The sequence below is a fragment of the Plecotus auritus genome (assembly GCF_963455305.1).
Source record: "Plecotus auritus genome assembly, chromosome: 1".
NCBI lineage: Eukaryota > Metazoa > Chordata > Mammalia > Chiroptera > Vespertilionidae > Plecotus > Plecotus auritus.
In genome coordinates this window covers 62,588,190-62,606,899 of record NC_137770.1, presented here as the reverse complement: position 1 = coordinate 62,606,899, position 18,710 = coordinate 62,588,190, and the positions used below count along the sequence as shown (strand labels likewise).

Here is an 18,710-nt window from a genome sequence, read left to right as displayed (position 1 = left end):
TCTCACAATCCGGGACTGCTGGCTCCTAACTGCTCACCTGCCTGCCTGCCTGATTGCCCCTAACAGCTTCAGCCTGCCAGCCTGATCACCCCCTAACTGCTCCCCTGCTGGCCTGATTAACGCCTAACTGCTCCCCTGCCGGCCCGATCGCCCCCAACTGCCCTCACCTATCAGCCTGGTCACCCCAGTGGAAGCCGCACAGAGCAGCAGCCAGGACCCGCCCTCCCCTCCCCAGCGGGGCTGAGGGAACTTCGGTGGCAGGCATGCAGATCACACGGCCCGCCCCTGCTGTGCGCGCCATCTTGTGACAGCGTTACAGCTTGAGGATTAATTTGCATATTACCTCTTTATTATATAGGATAATAACATGAGAAATAAAAACAAGATGTTATCATTTAAAAAATGAGATAAAAAAAACCACAAAATACACCTGGCAGGTGTGGCTCAGTTGGTTGAGCGTCATCCCAGACACCAACAGGTCGCTGGTTCAACTCCCAGTCAGGGCATCTGCCCAGGCTGCAGGCTCAGTCCTCAGGTGTGTGTGTGTGGGAGGGGGGGGGGGTGGGTAGGGGGCCATGCAGGAGGCAGCTGATTAATGTTGTTTCGTGAATGTTTCTATCTCCCTCTCCTTCCTCTCTTTCTCAAAAAAAAATAATAATAAACACACAAGGGATTATGTACATTGTGAACAAACAATAAATTTAAGACAAGGACAAATAGCTACTGTTTCCCTTTCATGCCTCAAGAGTTGGACACGTGCAACTCCGGTTCAGTGAGCTCTGATGCATTGGCACCTAAGGGCACAGTTTCGTGCTTAATGGAAGGAAGACCTAGAGGATCAAGATGGAGAAGAAAGTCAGGAAAGAGAAAGAGGGAAATATAAAAAATAAAGGTCCTTTTTATCCCTCAAAAAGCAGACCCCTTTTGGGATGTTGGGAAGGAATAAATATGAGGAATTTTGTGAAAGCTTAAAGATTTATTTAACCCAACATTTGAATAGAAATTGAGACAAAAACATATTTAACTGTAAAGAATGTATTACTTAAGGTTTCCTGCTGTAATCTATACACATAATAAAAGTTAAGACAATTGAAATTATGTGAATAAAAACCGAACCCTTCATTCAAATGAGCACAGTGACTACAAAACACTCTATAAAATGACTAATCAATGAAATCTAAACTAAAAGTCATCAATGTGTCAGCTCATGATATTGCTTTTTTCTTCTATTGATCATATTCCATATGTTCTCACTATATGTGAAACATATCAAGTCAAATATTATGAGAGTGCAAAGGTTACTAGTAACTGCAATTGATTTGCTTTTAGATTACTAAAACTTTTCAAAATTGCAATTAAAATAATAAAAAAACCATAAAAGTAGAGGAAAAGCTGTCCACTATTCCAAAAATATAACTTAAAATAAAAATTTTCTCATTTGTTAAAAAAATTGGAGACTCAAATGTAAAAACATAGTTTATTTTTTCAGACTTTGGTAGCTTACTTTTACAAAATAGCAGACAAAATTTGGTTCTCTATATTAATACAGAATATGTAATACATACCCAAATATATATATAGCACTTAATTATAAACACATAGCAAAGCCCGCATCACTCAAACAGCAACCATGTTTTTCACATAATTAGGAATTCTCAAGAGATAAACATTGTTTTTAGCTTGACTATGTAAGTAGTCTTTGATGCTTTATGTCAACTAGTATTTACAAAAGCAAGTTTAAAAACTACCAGCACCTACAAAAGTGATGAGCTTTTGTTATCATGCCATAATGCAGACATAAAATTATAGAAAGCCAGAGGGAACCAATCACTTCAGTGCAACTGCAGTGGAACTACTTAATTGTGATTTAAAGATGTACACTCTGAGAATCCAAAAGAGGTGCTTTTGATCTTCAGTTGTTGGTTTCCTTATGATCCAACTGTCTCTTAATCCAGGTGCGATTATGGCCCCTGTTCATCTAACTATGATAGAGTGAAGTTGCGTAGGGATTGTCTTCATCTCTGGAAAGAAAAAAAGGGAATATAGCATAAACTAGTGTTTAAAAACTGTATTCAGAAAACTAACACATATATTTACCATACAACTTAATATCCACTTGACAAAGAAGTGCAGGTGTAATCAACTTATAATATTGTTCATGCATTAAAAGTTGTATGAAATACAAATACTCATTGAGGTGTACCTTATTTATTCCATCTTATTGGTGTCTCAATTACTGGAAAAAAGAATAGTACTTGCTACATATTTACATTTATTTATATTATATTACATTTGCATAAAGTAATAAAACTTATATTAAATTATAAATTATATTCTCATTTATATCTGTTTATATTTTTAATATTTCACCTCTTTCTCAAAAGGATTTGAGATGCCTATGACAAAGGGATACATATAATAAGATGAATAAAACAGAAATAAAAAATCAGGACTAAAGAAAAGAGAAGGCTACAAATATATTAACCATAAGAAATATTACAGTGGTTGAACTGAGCATCAATTTTAGTTGCAACCCTTCTGGTAAGGGTAAAAGAGGAAAGGTTGCCCTTCTTGGAATCAGGAAGGAAGAAGGAAACGAATTCTATAGGAGAGAGAAAGGTTTGCCCTAGTACCAAATTAAAAAACAAAGAAGAAAACTTACATGAGTAATGTAAGAAACATCTGAAAGCAAACAATGGACAATGTCTTTGACAAACTTTATAAGGATCAGTATTTTACAAAGTATTCTCTAGGGTACTGCTTCCTTTGAAAATGTCAACTACATGTGTCCACTTGGCTGCTGCCCAGAATTCCTAGCTGGACAGTTATGCTACTAAGCAAAGAAGCAAATCTATACTAATAAAAGGGTAATATGCTAATTAGACCGGGTCAACCAGCCATCTTCCAGACATCCGACTTCCTTCCGGACAAAGCCATGGTGGTGGGGGCCAAGGCAGAGGCAGTTAGCGGTGACCAGGCCAGCAGGGGAGGGCTGTTGGAGATGAGATCAGGCCTGCAGGGGAGGGCAGATGGGGGCGAGATCAGGCCGGCAAAGGAGGGTAGCTGGGGGTGAGATCAGGCTGGCAGGGGAGGGCAGTTAGGGGTGATCAGGCTGGCAGGGGAGGGCAGTTAGGGGCAAAATCAGGCCGACAGGGGAGGGCAGTTAGGGGCGATCAGGCTGGCAGGGAAGGCCAGTTAGAGGCGATCAGGCTGGCAGGGGAGGGCAGTTAGGGGTGAGATCAGGCCGAAAGGGGAGGGCAGTTAGGGGCGATCAGGCAGGCAGGCAGAGGCAGTTAGGGGCAATCAGGCAGGCAGGGGAGCAGGGTAGGGGAGATCAGGCCGGCAGGGGGGCAAGGTAGGAATGATCAGGCCACTCCCACAGGGGGAGCACCACTCAGCCAGAAGCCAGGCTCACAACTGGCGAGTGCAGTGGTGGTGGAGGGAGCCTCTCCCGCCTCCACAGCAGCGCTAAGGAGCAGTGAGCTGGGTGGTAAGGAGCAGTGAGCAGGTGGGTGGTAAGGAGCAAGGGGTCCCAGACTGCGAGAGGGATGTCCAACTGATGGCTTACGCCCACTCCCCTAGCGGGGTCCTAAGCCAGTAGTCAGACACCCCCTGAGGGCTCCTGGACTGCGAGAGGGCGCAGGCCAGGCTGAGGGACACCCCCCACCCACCCAGTGCATGAATTTTGTGCACTGGGCCTCTAGTTTTTATAATAACCCACAGAGACAAAGCACTGCAACAGATCAAGCCTTATACAGAATACAATGACTGTTTAGATTTCATATATTAAAAATGCTTTTCTGGAATTAAAACATAGTTTTTTAAAGCAAAAAAATAAAATTTTACCAAGTGTAAACATCTTAAGAGTAATTTATTCAGTCTCTGACATTTTACCAGTGTATTTTTACCTGCTCTCTTCTTTTAGTTTCCTGGCTGCCTGTGTTGATAACTTAATCTGCAAGTCGAGTCTCTGCAGGAAATCTCTGGCTGACACTTCCTCGGGCGGCACTGGCTGAACAGGAGATGCCAGAGGACTGGGAGAAGGCGGGTCTTCCACAACTGCTACCAGCCCTTCTTCATGAGAAAAAAGGCCATGGACAGTTTCACTTTCTGGAGAATCAACTGAGTTAAGTCCATTAAACAGCAAAGGTTTCTCTGAAATAACTGGGATGTTCAAAGTTTTCTTCAGAAATATGCAATCATTGGTAAACAGTTTATTTGCCCTTTTAATCTGTTCCATCTAAAATATAAAAAAAAAAAAGGAAACATAGAGTTACATATAAATAAACCCAGAAATGTGGCTTATTATGCAACACAGAACTAAAGATACTCATAAAATAAAACTTAAAAAGTAAAATAGCCCTAGCTGGTTTGGCTCAGTGGATAGAGCACTGGCCTGCAGACTAAAGGGTCCTGGGTTCGATTCCAGTCAAGGGCACTTGCCTGGATTGTGGGCTCGATCCCCAGTAGGCAGCGTGCAGGAGGCGGCCGATCAGTGATTCCCTCTCATCATTGATGTTTCTATCTCTCTCTCCCTCTCCCTTCCTCTCTGAAATTAATAAAAATATGTTTTTTAAAAAAGTAAAATAAAGTAAAACAAAAGTATCCATGAGCAAAATGTGTGAAATGCTTTATCTGGGTTTGAGACTCTTAATTCTGGCTTTGCCACCTACCCAGATACCCCGTTATTTCAAGAGATGTCAGGAAATTCTTTCTCCCAATTTTAAAGATGGAAAGACTAATTTCCCTTCACTATATGAATTGCCCTACATGAAAGCTTTTACCAAGCAGTTTTAAATCCCTGAAGTTAAAAAATACAGAATTTTCAGCACTTATTTAATAAATTCCATTCTTATTTTAGCATTTCTATTTTCTGATTTTTTATGATCTACTAGAGGCCCGGTGCGTGACATTTGTGCACTGGGGGGGATGGGTCCCTCAGCCCAGCCTATGCCCTCTCGCAGTCTGGGACCCCTCAGGGGATGTCTGACTGCCGGCTTAGGCCCGCTCCCCGAGTGGTCCTTAGCCCTGCCATGGAGGCAGGAGAGGCTCCTGCCACTGCCACTACGCTCACCAACTGTGAGCCTGGCTTCTGGCTGAGCAGCGCTGCCCCTGTGGGAGCGCACTGACCAGCAAGGGACAGCTCCTGCATTGAGCATCTGCCCCCTGGTGGTCAGTGCGCATCATAGAGACTGGTGGTTCTGCCGTTTGGTTGATTATGGTTTGTTTTGTTTTTTTATAAAAAATTTTTGTGAGTTTATTTGAGCCAAACTGTCGACATATGCTGGGAAGCAGAACCTCAACGAACTGAGATAATGCTCCAAAGAATGGGAAGTTCATATCTTGTTTTTATAAATTACCATCAAAAGGAAATACATAAGTGGGTTATATGAAATCCACTGGTGATAGATTAAGGAGGTGGGATAAAGCAAAGCGGGGAAACCTTTGGGATAGGATAAAAAGTGAAATGATGGACATATGCTTCTTTTACATAGATGGATACAGGATATTTTAACATAGTTAACAGCTGACGATTAATTTGATAACAATAACAATGAGGGAATGTCCTGGTGCCATTTGTTGTGGCCTGAGGGGTCTGGGGGAAAAAAGTGAAGTTACAAGTTACCCAGATATTTCAGATATGTTATCTTAGAGGCAAAAAGACAAATGGGTTCAGTAAAGATCTAAGTTGATCTTTGTCAGGGAAAATACTGGCCTAGGACATGACTAACCACTATAACCTGTTTGTAGTTAAAGTTTAATTTCAGACCCTCCTTTGTGGTTACTCTAGGTCTCTGATTTTGCAAGACCGCCATGCAGGCCTTTCCTGAGCTTGCCAGGTTAGCATGTGGCCCTTTTTGTCCACACACCCCCCTTTTGGTCATAAATCAATCCAAAGGATGCACTGATGATCAACCTTTGGTTGGATAATGGAATACCACGGTGCTAGGAAGGCTCATTCCTAGGATGTCTCAGTGTCAGCATGTCTTGCTGAACAGGTGGACCACTGGGGATGGGGCAAGACCATAACCTTAGATGGCATTTAAGGTCGAATTATTATTATTCAAAAAGGGCAGGTAAGTGGGAATCAGTCATATCCTTTATGTCCTTGTTAAAAGTATTCTGGATCATTTCTAATTTTTGAGCCACAATGATCTGAGTCTTTTTGCTGTTTGTCAAGTTTTGTTTTTCTGCATCTAGTATAACATTTACATACCAGGAATAAAAGTAACAATAATAAACCAGTAACATTGATTAGGAACAGAAAATGTCTATTATTAGATAAGGAAGGATCTGAGGGGAAACAAGTATCTGCTATTGTCCAGAAGTTCCAATTTTTCTTCTGGGCAGTTAATTTTACCCATTCCTATATTTAGATAATATTTATCTAAAATATTCATCTCAATTAGATTAATATATTACTAGTGACCTGGTGCACGAAATTCGTGCACATTAAAGGGGGATTCATTAGAGGAAATAATTTAATATTGCCATTTGCCCTTTCTCTATAATAGAAGTGTCAGAGATAAAAGAAAATTAGTAAAATGTATATGAAAACCTTCCTCCTGTCAGAGTCTGGGGCACACCACGGGACCCAGAGTCAAGTCCCCGCCCACCCACATGCACCTCAAAATCATGTGAGATCCAGACCAGGCCGCCCCCTCACCCCACTGGGCTAGATCCAGACCTGACCAGTCCCACCCTTGTCAAGCCCTCTGCCGGGCAGGGGGCATAGACTCAGGTCCCCCCTGTCAAGCCCCACTGGGTGGGGGGAATGGCCTGAGGTTCCCCGTCAAGCCCCACCAAGCAGGGGGCACAGCCTCAGGTCCCCCGTCAAGCCCCGCTGGGAGGGGGCGGGGGCGCGGCCTGAGTTCCCCCGACCCAGCACTGGGGGTGCATCTTGAGGTCTCCCATCAAGCTCTGCTGGGTGGGGGATGCTGCCTGAAGTCCCCTGTCAAGCCCCACCTGGTGGGGGGCACGGCCTGAGGTTCCCAGCCTGGTGCTGGGGTGGGGGGAGCAGCCTGAGGTCCCCTAGCCCAGCACCAGGATGGGAAGCGCACCTTGAGGTCCCACGTCAAGCCCCGCTGGTTGGGGGTGTGGCCTCAGGTCCCCTGGCCTGGCACTGGGGCCAGGGGGGTGTGGCCTGAGGTCCCCTGTCAAGCCCCATGGGGGTGGGGGAGGGTGTAGCCTCAGGTCCCTGCTGATTGCTCATTAAGGCTCCTTATGGGAACTTGGCCTCAGCTGTGGGTGCAGCCATCTTTGTGATAGAGTGATGGTCAATTAGCATATTCCCTCTTTATTAGATAGGATTCTACCAGGGCAATTATTAGGGAAGTGTTCTTGGAGAAGTTTGTGCATATTAGAGTTTTATTACATAGGATTATCTGTTATTTTAGTGCTTCTTGTGTCTCTTGAATTGTATTTGGTCAACATAATGGATGCAGGAGGTGGCACAGAGATAAGTCTGATGAGAATTTGGAAGAACAGTGTAGGCCTGAGCTGTGGTCATTAAGAAAGGCCTCACAGAGAAGATGGGGTTCTGATATTGATTCTTTTGACTGTAAATGGACCTTGAAGAATGGGTATAAGTGGAACAGGTAAGGAGAGGAGGGAGAGAGTTCTTTACATACAGTATCTCATTTTCTTATGCCCTATAGAGTATTTGAGTCTCCCCTTTACTAATAAAGGGAACAAAGTTCATAGAGGTTATGTCCCATGGAGTCATAATACAACTGGCAGATGAAGAATTAGAATTTAATACAGGTTTCTACAACCTCAAACTCTTTCATAGCCTGTGGATGCCAGGGTAAGAAATTGGGGTTTTATTTTAAAAGTGATGGGAAGCCATTGTGCAGTGCAGGAAGGGAGTGACATGATCTGATTACAGTTAAAGGTCACATTGTGGTAAATGGATTCGCATCAGTGGAATCAGGGAAGCCTGGTTATGGAGGAAACTGCAGCAGCACCGACAAGAGACTAAATAATCCCAAACAATGAAGTGATGTTTTCGAAATATTTCATACTTTTATCTGAGCTTAGATGGGCCTAATGTTCTGGGAATTTCACCTCACATAAAACGAAGAAGCGTCATGATCCAATCCATGGAATACCTGGAACACTCTACAGCTGTCTCAAGCTTACCTGTTTAACATTTTCTAATACCCAATGAATGCTGAGAATAGAAAGTGTGACCTTTTCCAGGTGACCCAGAGCTACCCTCTGTTTCTTGGGGGCAAATGAGTAAGGGAGAGAGATAGCAATCAATAGCTTTCATTTCAAAACTCCTTTCTAATCAGGACTGAACAGTATGACTCAACCATGTTTACTGTCTAGTCACTAAGATACAGATTACAGAATAATTAAGAGCTAACAGGGTGGCCACAAGGTCAACCGTGATGAAATTAGGTAGATCAAGTGCCATCAACAACGTAACAACAATTTATTTAAAATGACTCCTATAAATGCCTTCTCTAAAGGTGAATTTACTATGAGGGAAATCACAAAACTTCCCCCACAAAAGGCAGCTCCATGGCAGCTGCTGAGCATGGCCAAGAGCTCTCCCCAAAAGCAACTCTGGCCAGTGTCATCAGGCTGCCTGCCTAACAGTGAATGCAGATTTCAAAATTTTTTTCTTCCTCTTTAACAGTAATAATATAAATGGAACCACTTTAAAATGGAGCCCTAACAAGTTTGGCTCAGTGGATAGAGTGTCAACCTATGGACCAAAGGGTCCCAGGTTCGATTCCGGTCAAGGGCACAAACCTTGGTTGCAAGCTCCTCCCTGCCTGGGCCCTGGTTGGGGCTCATGCAGGAGGTAATCAATTGATGTGTTTCTCTCACATTGATGTTTCTCTGTCTTTCCCTCTCTCTTCTACTCTCCCTAAAAATCAATGGAAAAATATCCTCTGGTGAGGATTAACAAAAAAAAAAATTTAAAAAACAGGTAAAAATAAATAAAATGGAGCTGGAGCTGCCATACCAGCTGAACTGCTTTGCATGTCTTATGCTCAAACCTTGAAATGTTCAGAACAGGGCAAAATAACCTTTGGACTGAGCCTAAAGCAACATTGCTTCCCAAAACACTGTTTGCAAAGATAACAAGAAAGCAGTTATTATCACTACTGAACTAAAAATTTAAAACATTGTTTAGAATTAATATCACTATGTTACCTGCACAAATGAAAATGTCTTCCTTCTGTTGATGTAATTGTTCCCCTTCCCATTCTCACAAATGCCTTTGTCTCCTAATTGGAGTATTATTTGAGATTTTGCTTGAATTAATGTTTCCCAAATAGTTATCCTTTTTTATCTCAATAAATGCATGTTGCCTCTCATTTTGCAAGGCCTTTTATTTTTAGGTAACACTCTCCATTCCTTAAAAAAAGACATGCCCTTGCCCGGCCCATATGATTCAGTGGTTGAGTGTCAACCTGTGAACAAGGAGGTCACGGTTCAATAACTGGTCAGGGCACATGCCCAGGTTGTGGGCTCCATCCCCAGTGTGGGGTGTGCAGGAGGGAAGCCGATCAATGATTCTCTCTCATCACTGATGTTTCTCTCTCTTTCTTCCTCTCTCTAAAATCAATAAAAACAAATTTTTTAAAAAACACACCCTTCTAAAGACATTGAAGTATCCTATATAATAAAAGGCTAATATGCAAATTGTCCTCTCGGGAGTTTGACTGCTCGCTATGACATGCGCTGACCACCAAGGGGCAGCGTGGAACGAAGGAAGGCCCCGGCCAGCAACCAGCAGCTGGGGAAGGAAGGCCCTGATCAGCCCTGATCACTGGCCAGGACTAGGACCCTACCCATGAAGGAATTTTGTGCACCGGCCCTCTATTACATAATAACTAACATTGACATAGCACTGTGTGGCTTGCAGAATATTTTCATATATATACAGCTTGCATTTCATTATCACTTTACAGAAAAGACTTACCTATTATAGGATTCTCTCTAGATCATTTTCTAGTAAGTGCTGTATTCACACTACCCTACTGTCCCTGTTAAGTTCTAGGTTTTGGTGGCAACCATACTCTTCCACTGCCATGTGCTAATGGGGGAAAAAATTTATTTCTTTTCCACACTATCTCAGAACATATGACACTCCATTTATATGAAACTAGAGGTCCAGTGCACAAAATTCATGCACAGGTAGGGTCCCCAGTGGCTGCCGGCCAGTGGCGCCTCCCTTCCCCCCGCCACCTGCTGCAACCGCCAGCCCCACCCCCTGGCTGAACTCCTGGTCGAAGGGACAATTTGCATATTAGGCTTTTATTATATAGGATGTCCAGAAAAGGCTAATCTATAGGTTAGAAAGTAGATTTGTGGTTGCCTAGGGTTGGAGAAGGGACAGGGAGTAAGGGCAATGGGCACAGGGATCTTTCCAGGGTGATGGAACTGTTCTAAAATTGGATTCTGGTGATGGTTGCACAACTCTGTAAATTTACTGAAAGTCCTTGAATTGTACACTTAGGATGGGTGAATTTTGCGCTATGTATATTATTCCTCAATAAAGCTGTGTTTAAAAAAAAGAATACATGAGAATCTATTAAAACCCCAAAGTATTAAAGACTACTTTACCATACCTCTCACTACACGTGGCACTATTTATTTATGGTTCTCTTCCCTTTGACCAGCAAGCGTCAACAATTTCCAACAGCAGCAGAGGCTAAAGTTATAAACAGGAAAGATGTACACACACTGACATTTCTAACTCCTAACACTTGTTCCCCCTAAAATGACCATCAGTTCACCTTTTCTCAGCAAGGTGACTTCTTGTTAGGGGAAGTGTTAAGAAGTGACTGGACTTAGCAGCTCATTGGAAGGGAAAGAGAAACCCTGGTAATGAAATGAGACCGGAAGTAACTGAGGGCAATGTGGCCTCTGGAGAAGGGACAGCACAGGCATGTTGCCAAGGGAAAGCAAAGAGATGAAGAAAGGGTTTATGCAAATAATGGGTCCCCTCCCTGCCTCCAACCCACTTTCAGTTTCTGTTCTGTTCTCTGAACGTTTTGTGGGGTTTCAAACAAAGAGTTCACAGGGGCTGCCTGAAGCTGGTAACTTTGCTCCAGAGGCTTGCATCCCACTAAAAAGAGCAGCAATAGCCATAGCTAAATCTAGTTACTAGGTTAGGTAGGGGCCTTAATGTCTCAATGGAGGAAAGAGTAGCCAGGGAAATTCCAGCCCAAGCAAGTTCATGGCTGAGATCTGACCTTTAATAATTTCTCAACTCAGTACGAGTTTCCGTTTCCCAGACCCACTTTCTTAATACCTCTTGCTCTGGTAAAGAGGCTCTCATCTAAATCTATATTTAACTCAATATAAAGACCCAGTGCTGGGGACAGGGGAGGGAAGAAGAACCAAGGACCAGCTGCAGCAGTAATCTTTCTGCAGCTTGGAGAGCTAGCCTCAAATCGAACTTCGCAATTCAAGTCAAGCAGCTGCACCCCTCATTCAGGCGGGGCCCCTTCTTTAAGGGTCCGCTCACCTCCAGGGCTAGTGACTTCATACCAGTCAGGCTTTCCTGTGTATTAAACCCACACATATGTGGAGGACCCACCATGGGCCAGACTCGGGCTAGACACAGAATATACAGAAATAAATCACACAAGCAACCTGGCATCTCACATAGCTATAGGCTGATGGAAAGCACTAGCTGATAAACTCACTATGCATAAAAAGAGAACAGCAAGCCCAGCCAGTGTGGTTCAGCGGTTGAGCGTCAACCTTGGAACCAAGAGGTCATGGTTCGATTCCTGGTCAGGGCACATGCTAGGGTTTCGAGCACAATCCCTAGTAGGGGGCCTGCAGGAGGCAGCTGATTGATGATGTTTCTCTCTCATCATTTCTAACCCTCTATTCCTCTCCCTTCCTCTTTCTCTAAAAATCAATTAAAACATATTTTTTTAAAAAGAGGGCAGCATATGTTATCTTGTAGCCCCAGCATTCTAGCACAGGGCCTCAAACAAACCTCAATAAAAGTAGCTCAAAAAATAATGAATGTCAGTTATTAATATCTATGAATGACTAAAAGGAATGGTGGAAAGAGTCATTAAGATATTTCCTAAGTTGCCCTAGCTGTTTGGCTCAGTGGATTGAACGTCGGCCTGCAGACTGGAGGGTCCCGGGTTCAATTCCAGTCAAGGGCACATGCTTGGGTTGTGGGCTTGATACCCAGTAGGGGGTGTGCAGGAGGCAGCCGATCAATGATTCTCTCTCATCATTGATGTTTCTATCTCTATCTCCCTGTCCCTTCCTCTCTGAAATCAATCAATCAATCAATCAATCAATCAATCAATCAGATATTTCCTAAGTCACTGGCAGAAGAACGGAAGTCCATCAGGTGTCAGACCTGGCCAGGTTCTCAAACGTCCACATTCTTATTTCCTATAGAGAAGCTTCCTGAATCCCATGGCCCATCTCTATGGAAGAGATACTCAAATGAAACAATCTATATACATAAAAGGCTAATATGCAAAGTGTCCCCTCTGGAGTTTGACCGGGAGACCAGGAGTTCAATTGCTCGCTATGATGTGCGCTGACCACCAGGGGGCGGCGTGGAATAAAGGAAGGCCCTGGCCAGCAGCTGGAAGGCCCCGATCAGCCCTAATCACTGGCCAGGCCTAGGGACCCCACCCGTGCATTAATTTCATGCACTGGGCCTCTAGTAAACTAATAAGCAGAAAATGTGTAGCATATCAACAAATTACCTAGAACCCAATCATTTTCACCACTTCCTTCTGTACTGCTTTGGTTCAAGCTACTATGCTCTGACCTACATTATTGCAAAGCCTCCACCTCTCTGGTCTCCCTGCTTTGGCACTCACCCCACCTCCTCCATTACCCTCACCCCACCACCCCACGCCTGCCTAGTCTCAAAGCAGCAGCCAGAGTGATCCTTTTAATGCATAAGTGAGATCATGAGACTCTTCTGTTCAAACTCCTCCAATGCTTCCCAACTCATTCAGAGGGGAAAAATCAAAGTTCTTACAATGGCCCTAAGTGATCTGTTCCAAACTTATCAATTATGTTCCCACCTCGGGGCCTTTGCACCACTCGCTGTTTCCTTTGCCTGGAATGTCCTTCACAGATATCTGCATGGCTCCCTCCATCACCTCCTTCTCAGTGAGGTCTTCATGACCATACTATTTTACATTGCAGCCACCTGCACCACCCCTCCCTATCTCCTTTCCCTGCTTAATTGTTTTCATTTTGCTTATCAATACCTGCCATATAACATATTTTGTTTATTTGCTGTCTCCACTGACTAAAATATAAGCTCCATGAGGGCATGGATATTAATTTATTCACTAATGTATCACCAGAAAGGTAGAAGCTGGAAAAAAAGAAAAATTAGATGAATGATAAATACTGTTTGTAAAAGCAGGGCGGGAAGGGGAAGAGGGCTGCAATTTGACATAGAGTAGTCAGGAAGGCCTCCTGGAGGAGATATTTAAGCAAAGACTTGAAGGCAGTGAAGGAGCGAATAGCTATATGATTTATAGGGGCTCAGTGAAAAGTGCAAGTGTAGGGCGCTTGTTCACAAATGATTAAAAATTTCAAGATGGCAACAGCAGAGCATTAAACCAAGTGCAGGGCTCTTGTAAGCATAGGGCTCTTATAAGCATGGGGCCCTGTATGACTGCACAGGCCACACACCCATGAACGGGTCCCTGCACACAGCTCTCAGGAAAAGAGTGTTCCAGACAGATGGAACAGCAAGTGCAAGAGCCCCAAGAAGGGACAGTACTTTGGGAACAAGCAAAGAAGCCATGCATAAAAAAACATGAAGATTCCTGAGTCCCTTTTCTGGATAATCTGATCCAGTAAGTTCAAGGTCAGATTCCTGAGTCCCAAGGCATTCTCCTATGCAGGAAGTTTGAGGAACACATCTATTTCCACATCATGGGATGTACGTTGCTACCAGCCATTGACTATGTAGCCAGTTTCCAGGTTGTTCCCCTAGGAACCCAGGACTAGCAACCAGGTCTCCATCTTCACTCCTTGTCCGAGTATGTGCTCTGAGAACCTCCTTCTACCTAAAATATCTTTTACCACCGAGGGACTGAGGTCCAGCGTGGACTCCTAGCCGGGTGGCGGGGGAGCTGTCATCGGCAGAAAGGCTTCCCTCGGAGTTCCTGCTCCGCTAAGTAAGATTGCAGAGCTGTGCTCTGCTCTTGGCAAACATGGGATGTTCAAGTCTAAGCTTGCCTGGACTCACTCTTAATTTCCAGGTGCACTGCCTTGGGTCTCTAAATCTCCAACCTTGCATCACCTACTCCTTTAAACAATAGTTTAAATATATTGATGATCCTGGTAGTCAATATTAGAAACTTACTCAAATTCTTTCTGCTCAGTCATGGAAAGAAGAAAACCTTTCTACCTTTTTAGCTTCTACTGAAAAATCTTAATTTACAATGAGTAAATCCAGTTAATATCTGCAGATATTAATTCAAGCAAGAATATCACTTCACTGTTACAGGATTATTGCTTTTATTGGTTCTACATAACCAGTGGAAGAGCCTCTAAAAATGTCATCAGCTGTATAGTTCAGGGCCCAAAGTAAATGATATATATGTAATAAACCAGTGATTCTCAACCAAGGGTGAGTTTCTTCCCGGGGAACATTTGTCCATGTCTGGACGGGGGTGGGGCTTCTACCAGCACATATAGGCAGAGGTCAAAGATGCTGCTAAACATCCTACAATACATGGACAATCCTCCCGCCCTCTCAAACAAAGAATTCTCCAGTCTATAATATCAATAGTGCTGCAGTTGAAAAATCCTGTAATAGACTATAATGGCTGTAGACTATATAGTTCCCAATTCATTATACTTCAGCTTAACATCTTAAAATTGTCTTTCTAAAACTAATGAAAAGTCTGATTTACACTTTAACAGAAAGCGGTGGTAAGGTTATGAGTAACAGGATCTATATTAGTGCAAAACAGGGGTTGGAAAGCATTTGGTCTAAGGTGGAGACCTGCAGTGAGCAGATGTTTAGAAGCTCTAAGCAAGTCAAGGGAAACCATGGAGGGCAGTGGTTACAGAGAGACTGATGTGGGCAGTGGCCAGGGAAATACCATTTCTCTGGATATCATGGGTTCCTAGGTGCAGTCACCCTGGCCTAGTAGGTAAGACCCACAGAGACCAGACAAAAAGGCTTTCCTTCTTCAGTAACCAAGATGTTAAGAGAGCTCTTGATAAGTCTAGGATAAAAAATATGGATGGAAATTAGAAGTAATATCTAGAGAAAAGCAAATGCTTTATCACTGTGCAGGTTCAAGCTGGTCTCATTGAATAAGCATACTTGGAAAGTATCCTTACCCCTCATCCATCTTCTCATCTATAGAAAGGAGATTCATTACACCTATTTCAAGGCTTATTTGGAAAATCAAACAAGATGGAACAGGACAAATGCAATGCCTGGCACATAGCAGACATTCAGCAAAAGATAGCAACTGTTATTTGCCAATTCTGCTTTCCTCTGGCTTTGACCCAAACCAGTTCTCACTAATGCACATAAGAACTTAAGCTCACCCTTAGAAACCTCCCAAGAGGGAAGAATGGGACTATCCATGGCATCATGTCAGTACAGGCCTGCACAGCAAGATCCCTGCTCTCAAAATGTTTAAATGATAGAAGGACCTGCTAGGAAAACATATACCAACCTGAATGTGAAAAATGCACATTACTCAGTCTCTGTCACTGGTGAAGGGCCAGAAAGAGTTTCACTTTAACAGACAAATATAGATAAGATCACCTTTTTTCCCATCGCTGTCTAAGGTGCTTCAGGAAAGAACATTGAAAACTGATACCGCACTCAGATGCACAAAGGCCATCACATAGCTCAGAGTTAATTATAAGTAATTTTAATGAAACAATATGTTCCCTCAGGTTTCCATGTTCTTCCCAGAGGTGTAATGCAATATGCCCAAGACACACACACTTATAAATTTATAATAAACACAGCTCTCCAGCTCACCTAGACCACAGTTCTTGGCTGCTGCTTAGCGACAGGTGTCACATTCACAGTTGCCAGTGAGCCCAGGGGTGTAATTTCACTTCTAAATAAAGAAGCATAATCGATCGAACCAGAACATCCTGCAGGAACAACTACTATTCCTGACTCATCACAGTGCATGTTTACACAAAATTCCCGGCCCACGTCCACACGTCAGTTCTGCTTTGAGTAAATATGTATGTGGTGACATGAACAGGATTGAAAAATCGGTTGAACGTAGCTCCCGGTGATGCCAAAACCCTGTCCTCTTTGGCCTGCCTCACGCGACAGATCTGGTCCGAGTCTGGGCAGGGCACCGGGAACTCGATGCACCTACCTGGCCCGCCCCTCTGGCTACCGGACCAGCTTTGGCGACCATTTCTGTCTCCAGCAGAGCGCACGCAGGCAGAACCTCCGGGGAACAGATGGCTGCCTCCTCGACCCCCATTACTCGCACGCTCCGCCCTGTGCCGCCACCCTCCCACACTCCCCCCGCCCCATCACTGCCTTCGGCCCCCGGCCAGTCCTGCTCACCGTGACTCCGTACTTGAGCGCGATGCCCTGCAGCGTATCGCCCGCGCGGACGCGGTGCTCCACATGGCGCTCAATGACGCCGGCGCACAGCGGCGCCCGCACACTGGCCGTGCTACCATAGGAGCGAGTCTTAGTGCGGGCCAGGCTCAGCGACAGCTCGGCCTCCTCCGGCTCGGGGCCCGAGCGCAAGTGCGGCGGCGGCGAGAGGGTCGAGGGCCGGGGCGCGCGGGGGCTGCCTTCCCGCAGGGCCAGCGCCGGCGAGGAATCCGCCATAGGTCCTGCGGAGGCCGCCAAGTGAGGACGCGGGCCAAGAGGGCGGTGCCTCCGCCTCTGCCGCCGCCGCCCCTGCTTGCTCCTCACTGAGGCTGCGGACCGCAGTGCCGCGGGGGCGGCGGGCTGGAGGCGGCGGCGGGAAGCTGCAGGGTTGGCATGGCGGGCACCCCCTCCCCCGTGTCCTGCCTTCCCCTTCCCCGGGCGCACCTGCCAGGCGGAGGGCGAAACCAGCTCTCGCAGCGCCTGGCCGACGGCCGCGCCCCACCCTGCGCGCCGGGACCGGGAGGCCCTGCCGTGTGAAGAAACGGGGCTAAGAGCGGCCTATCCTTAGGTATCCTCCGCGTCAGGTGGATCATTGAGCCAGGCTGCCGGCCTCTATTAGAGCCCGCCCCGACCACTGCAAAACACCAACGCTTTGCTCTGCTTCCTTTATTCCTTCCCCAGCAGGCACCAGCTTTCTCAAACCTTCAAGGTCTCTTCATGCCAAGGGTAGTGCCATCTCCCTGGGTGACCTCTAAGTCTAAGTCACAGAAAACATTAACACCATGAAACACACATAGCCTCTCCAAGCCCCTATCAACAGCCTGGAGGGTCCAGTTCTTTCAACATCACACCAGGAGGATAGTGCTTGTAGGCCTGGTGGGTGACCCCAAATTAACCTCCAGTTGTTTGAGTTTCACCCTTCATTGCAGTACCGATTTTAGTCCTGGACTGCCTTGAAATATGACCAGCTACGGTCTATTCTCCTGGCTCACTGCTTAGAATTTACTATCTGTACCATCCTTTTTTCTTATCGGCTTGGTTTCCTCTTTAATACCCTGAAATCATAACTCCCCAAAGTATTCTCATTAAATCTACCAATGACCTCTTATCTGTATTCTGCATCTTGAACACCCTCCTCCCAACATTCTGGCATGCGGTAGTATTCTACACGGAGTGGGTGCGCGTTTACTAGAATCTAGGGCCGGGATTACTGTTATACTTTGGACAACTCTCCAAGATGAGGTACCTGATAGACAGGAAGTTTGATTCATTGGCTAAAGTTTCCATATGTGCTGTGCTGGACAGAGACAAAGGACCTAGAGCTCAGGAGACAGAACAAATGATGGGAGAGGAACAAGTGGTCCCCACATCACCCTTCCAATAAAAAATTCTTCAGTGGCTCTCTATGGACAGCATTAACATTTTTATTATTCACTAGAGGCCCCGTGCACGAATTTCTTGCACGGGGGGGGGGGGGAGGGGGGGGGAAGGGGAAGGGAGAGGTACCCTCAGCCCAGCCTGCACCCTCTCTAATCTGGGACCCCTTGGGGGATGTCCAACTGCCGGTTTAGGCCAGATCCCCGGGGATCAGGCCTAAACCAGCAGTCAGACATCCCTCTCACAATCCTGGACCGCTGGCTCCTGATCACTCACCTGCCTGTCTGCCTGGTCACCCCTAACTGCCCCCCCATTGGCCTGATCACCCCACACTGCCTCTGTGTGCCGGCCTGATCGCCCCCTACTGCCCCCCCTGCTGGCCTGGTCACCCCAACTGCCCCCCTCACCCCGCTGACCTGGTTGCCCCTCATGGCCCCCCTGCCGGCCTGGTTGCCCCACACAGCCTGCTTGTTCAGTCGTTTAGTCGTCCCTCACTAACCCCCCTAGCAGCCATCTTGTGAGGGCATGATGATCAATTTGCATATTACCTCTTTTTTATATAGGATGTTGTGGTCATCGTCAATCTACAACTCATCCTATACACTCCATATGCTCTTGCCAAACAGCCAGGTGAACTTGCCACTCTTTCTACATTCATGCCTTGTATATGCTATGCCCTGCGCCTGTAACACTACTCTTCCAATATTCTCTGTCTACTTTTTTTTTTTTTTTAACGTAAGGCTTTTCCCAAATA

General features: G+C 45.3%; 1 protein-coding gene across 1 annotated transcript; it reads right to left on the bottom strand.

The window, feature by feature from the left end:
* Positions 1-960: 960 nt before the first annotated feature.
* On the bottom strand, positions 961-17,180 carry LYSMD2 (LysM domain containing 2). The gene is made up of 3 exons (XM_080654666.1): positions 16,544-17,180; positions 3,909-4,240; positions 961-2,021 (listed from the first exon to the last, which is right to left on the bottom strand). Exons 1-3 carry the CDS (start codon positions 16,814-16,816, stop codon positions 1,979-1,981), a joined length of 648 nt encoding a protein of 215 aa, XP_080510792.1. The 5' UTR covers positions 16,817-17,180; the 3' UTR covers positions 961-1,978.
* Between the last annotated feature and the right edge of the window lie 1,530 nt (positions 17,181-18,710).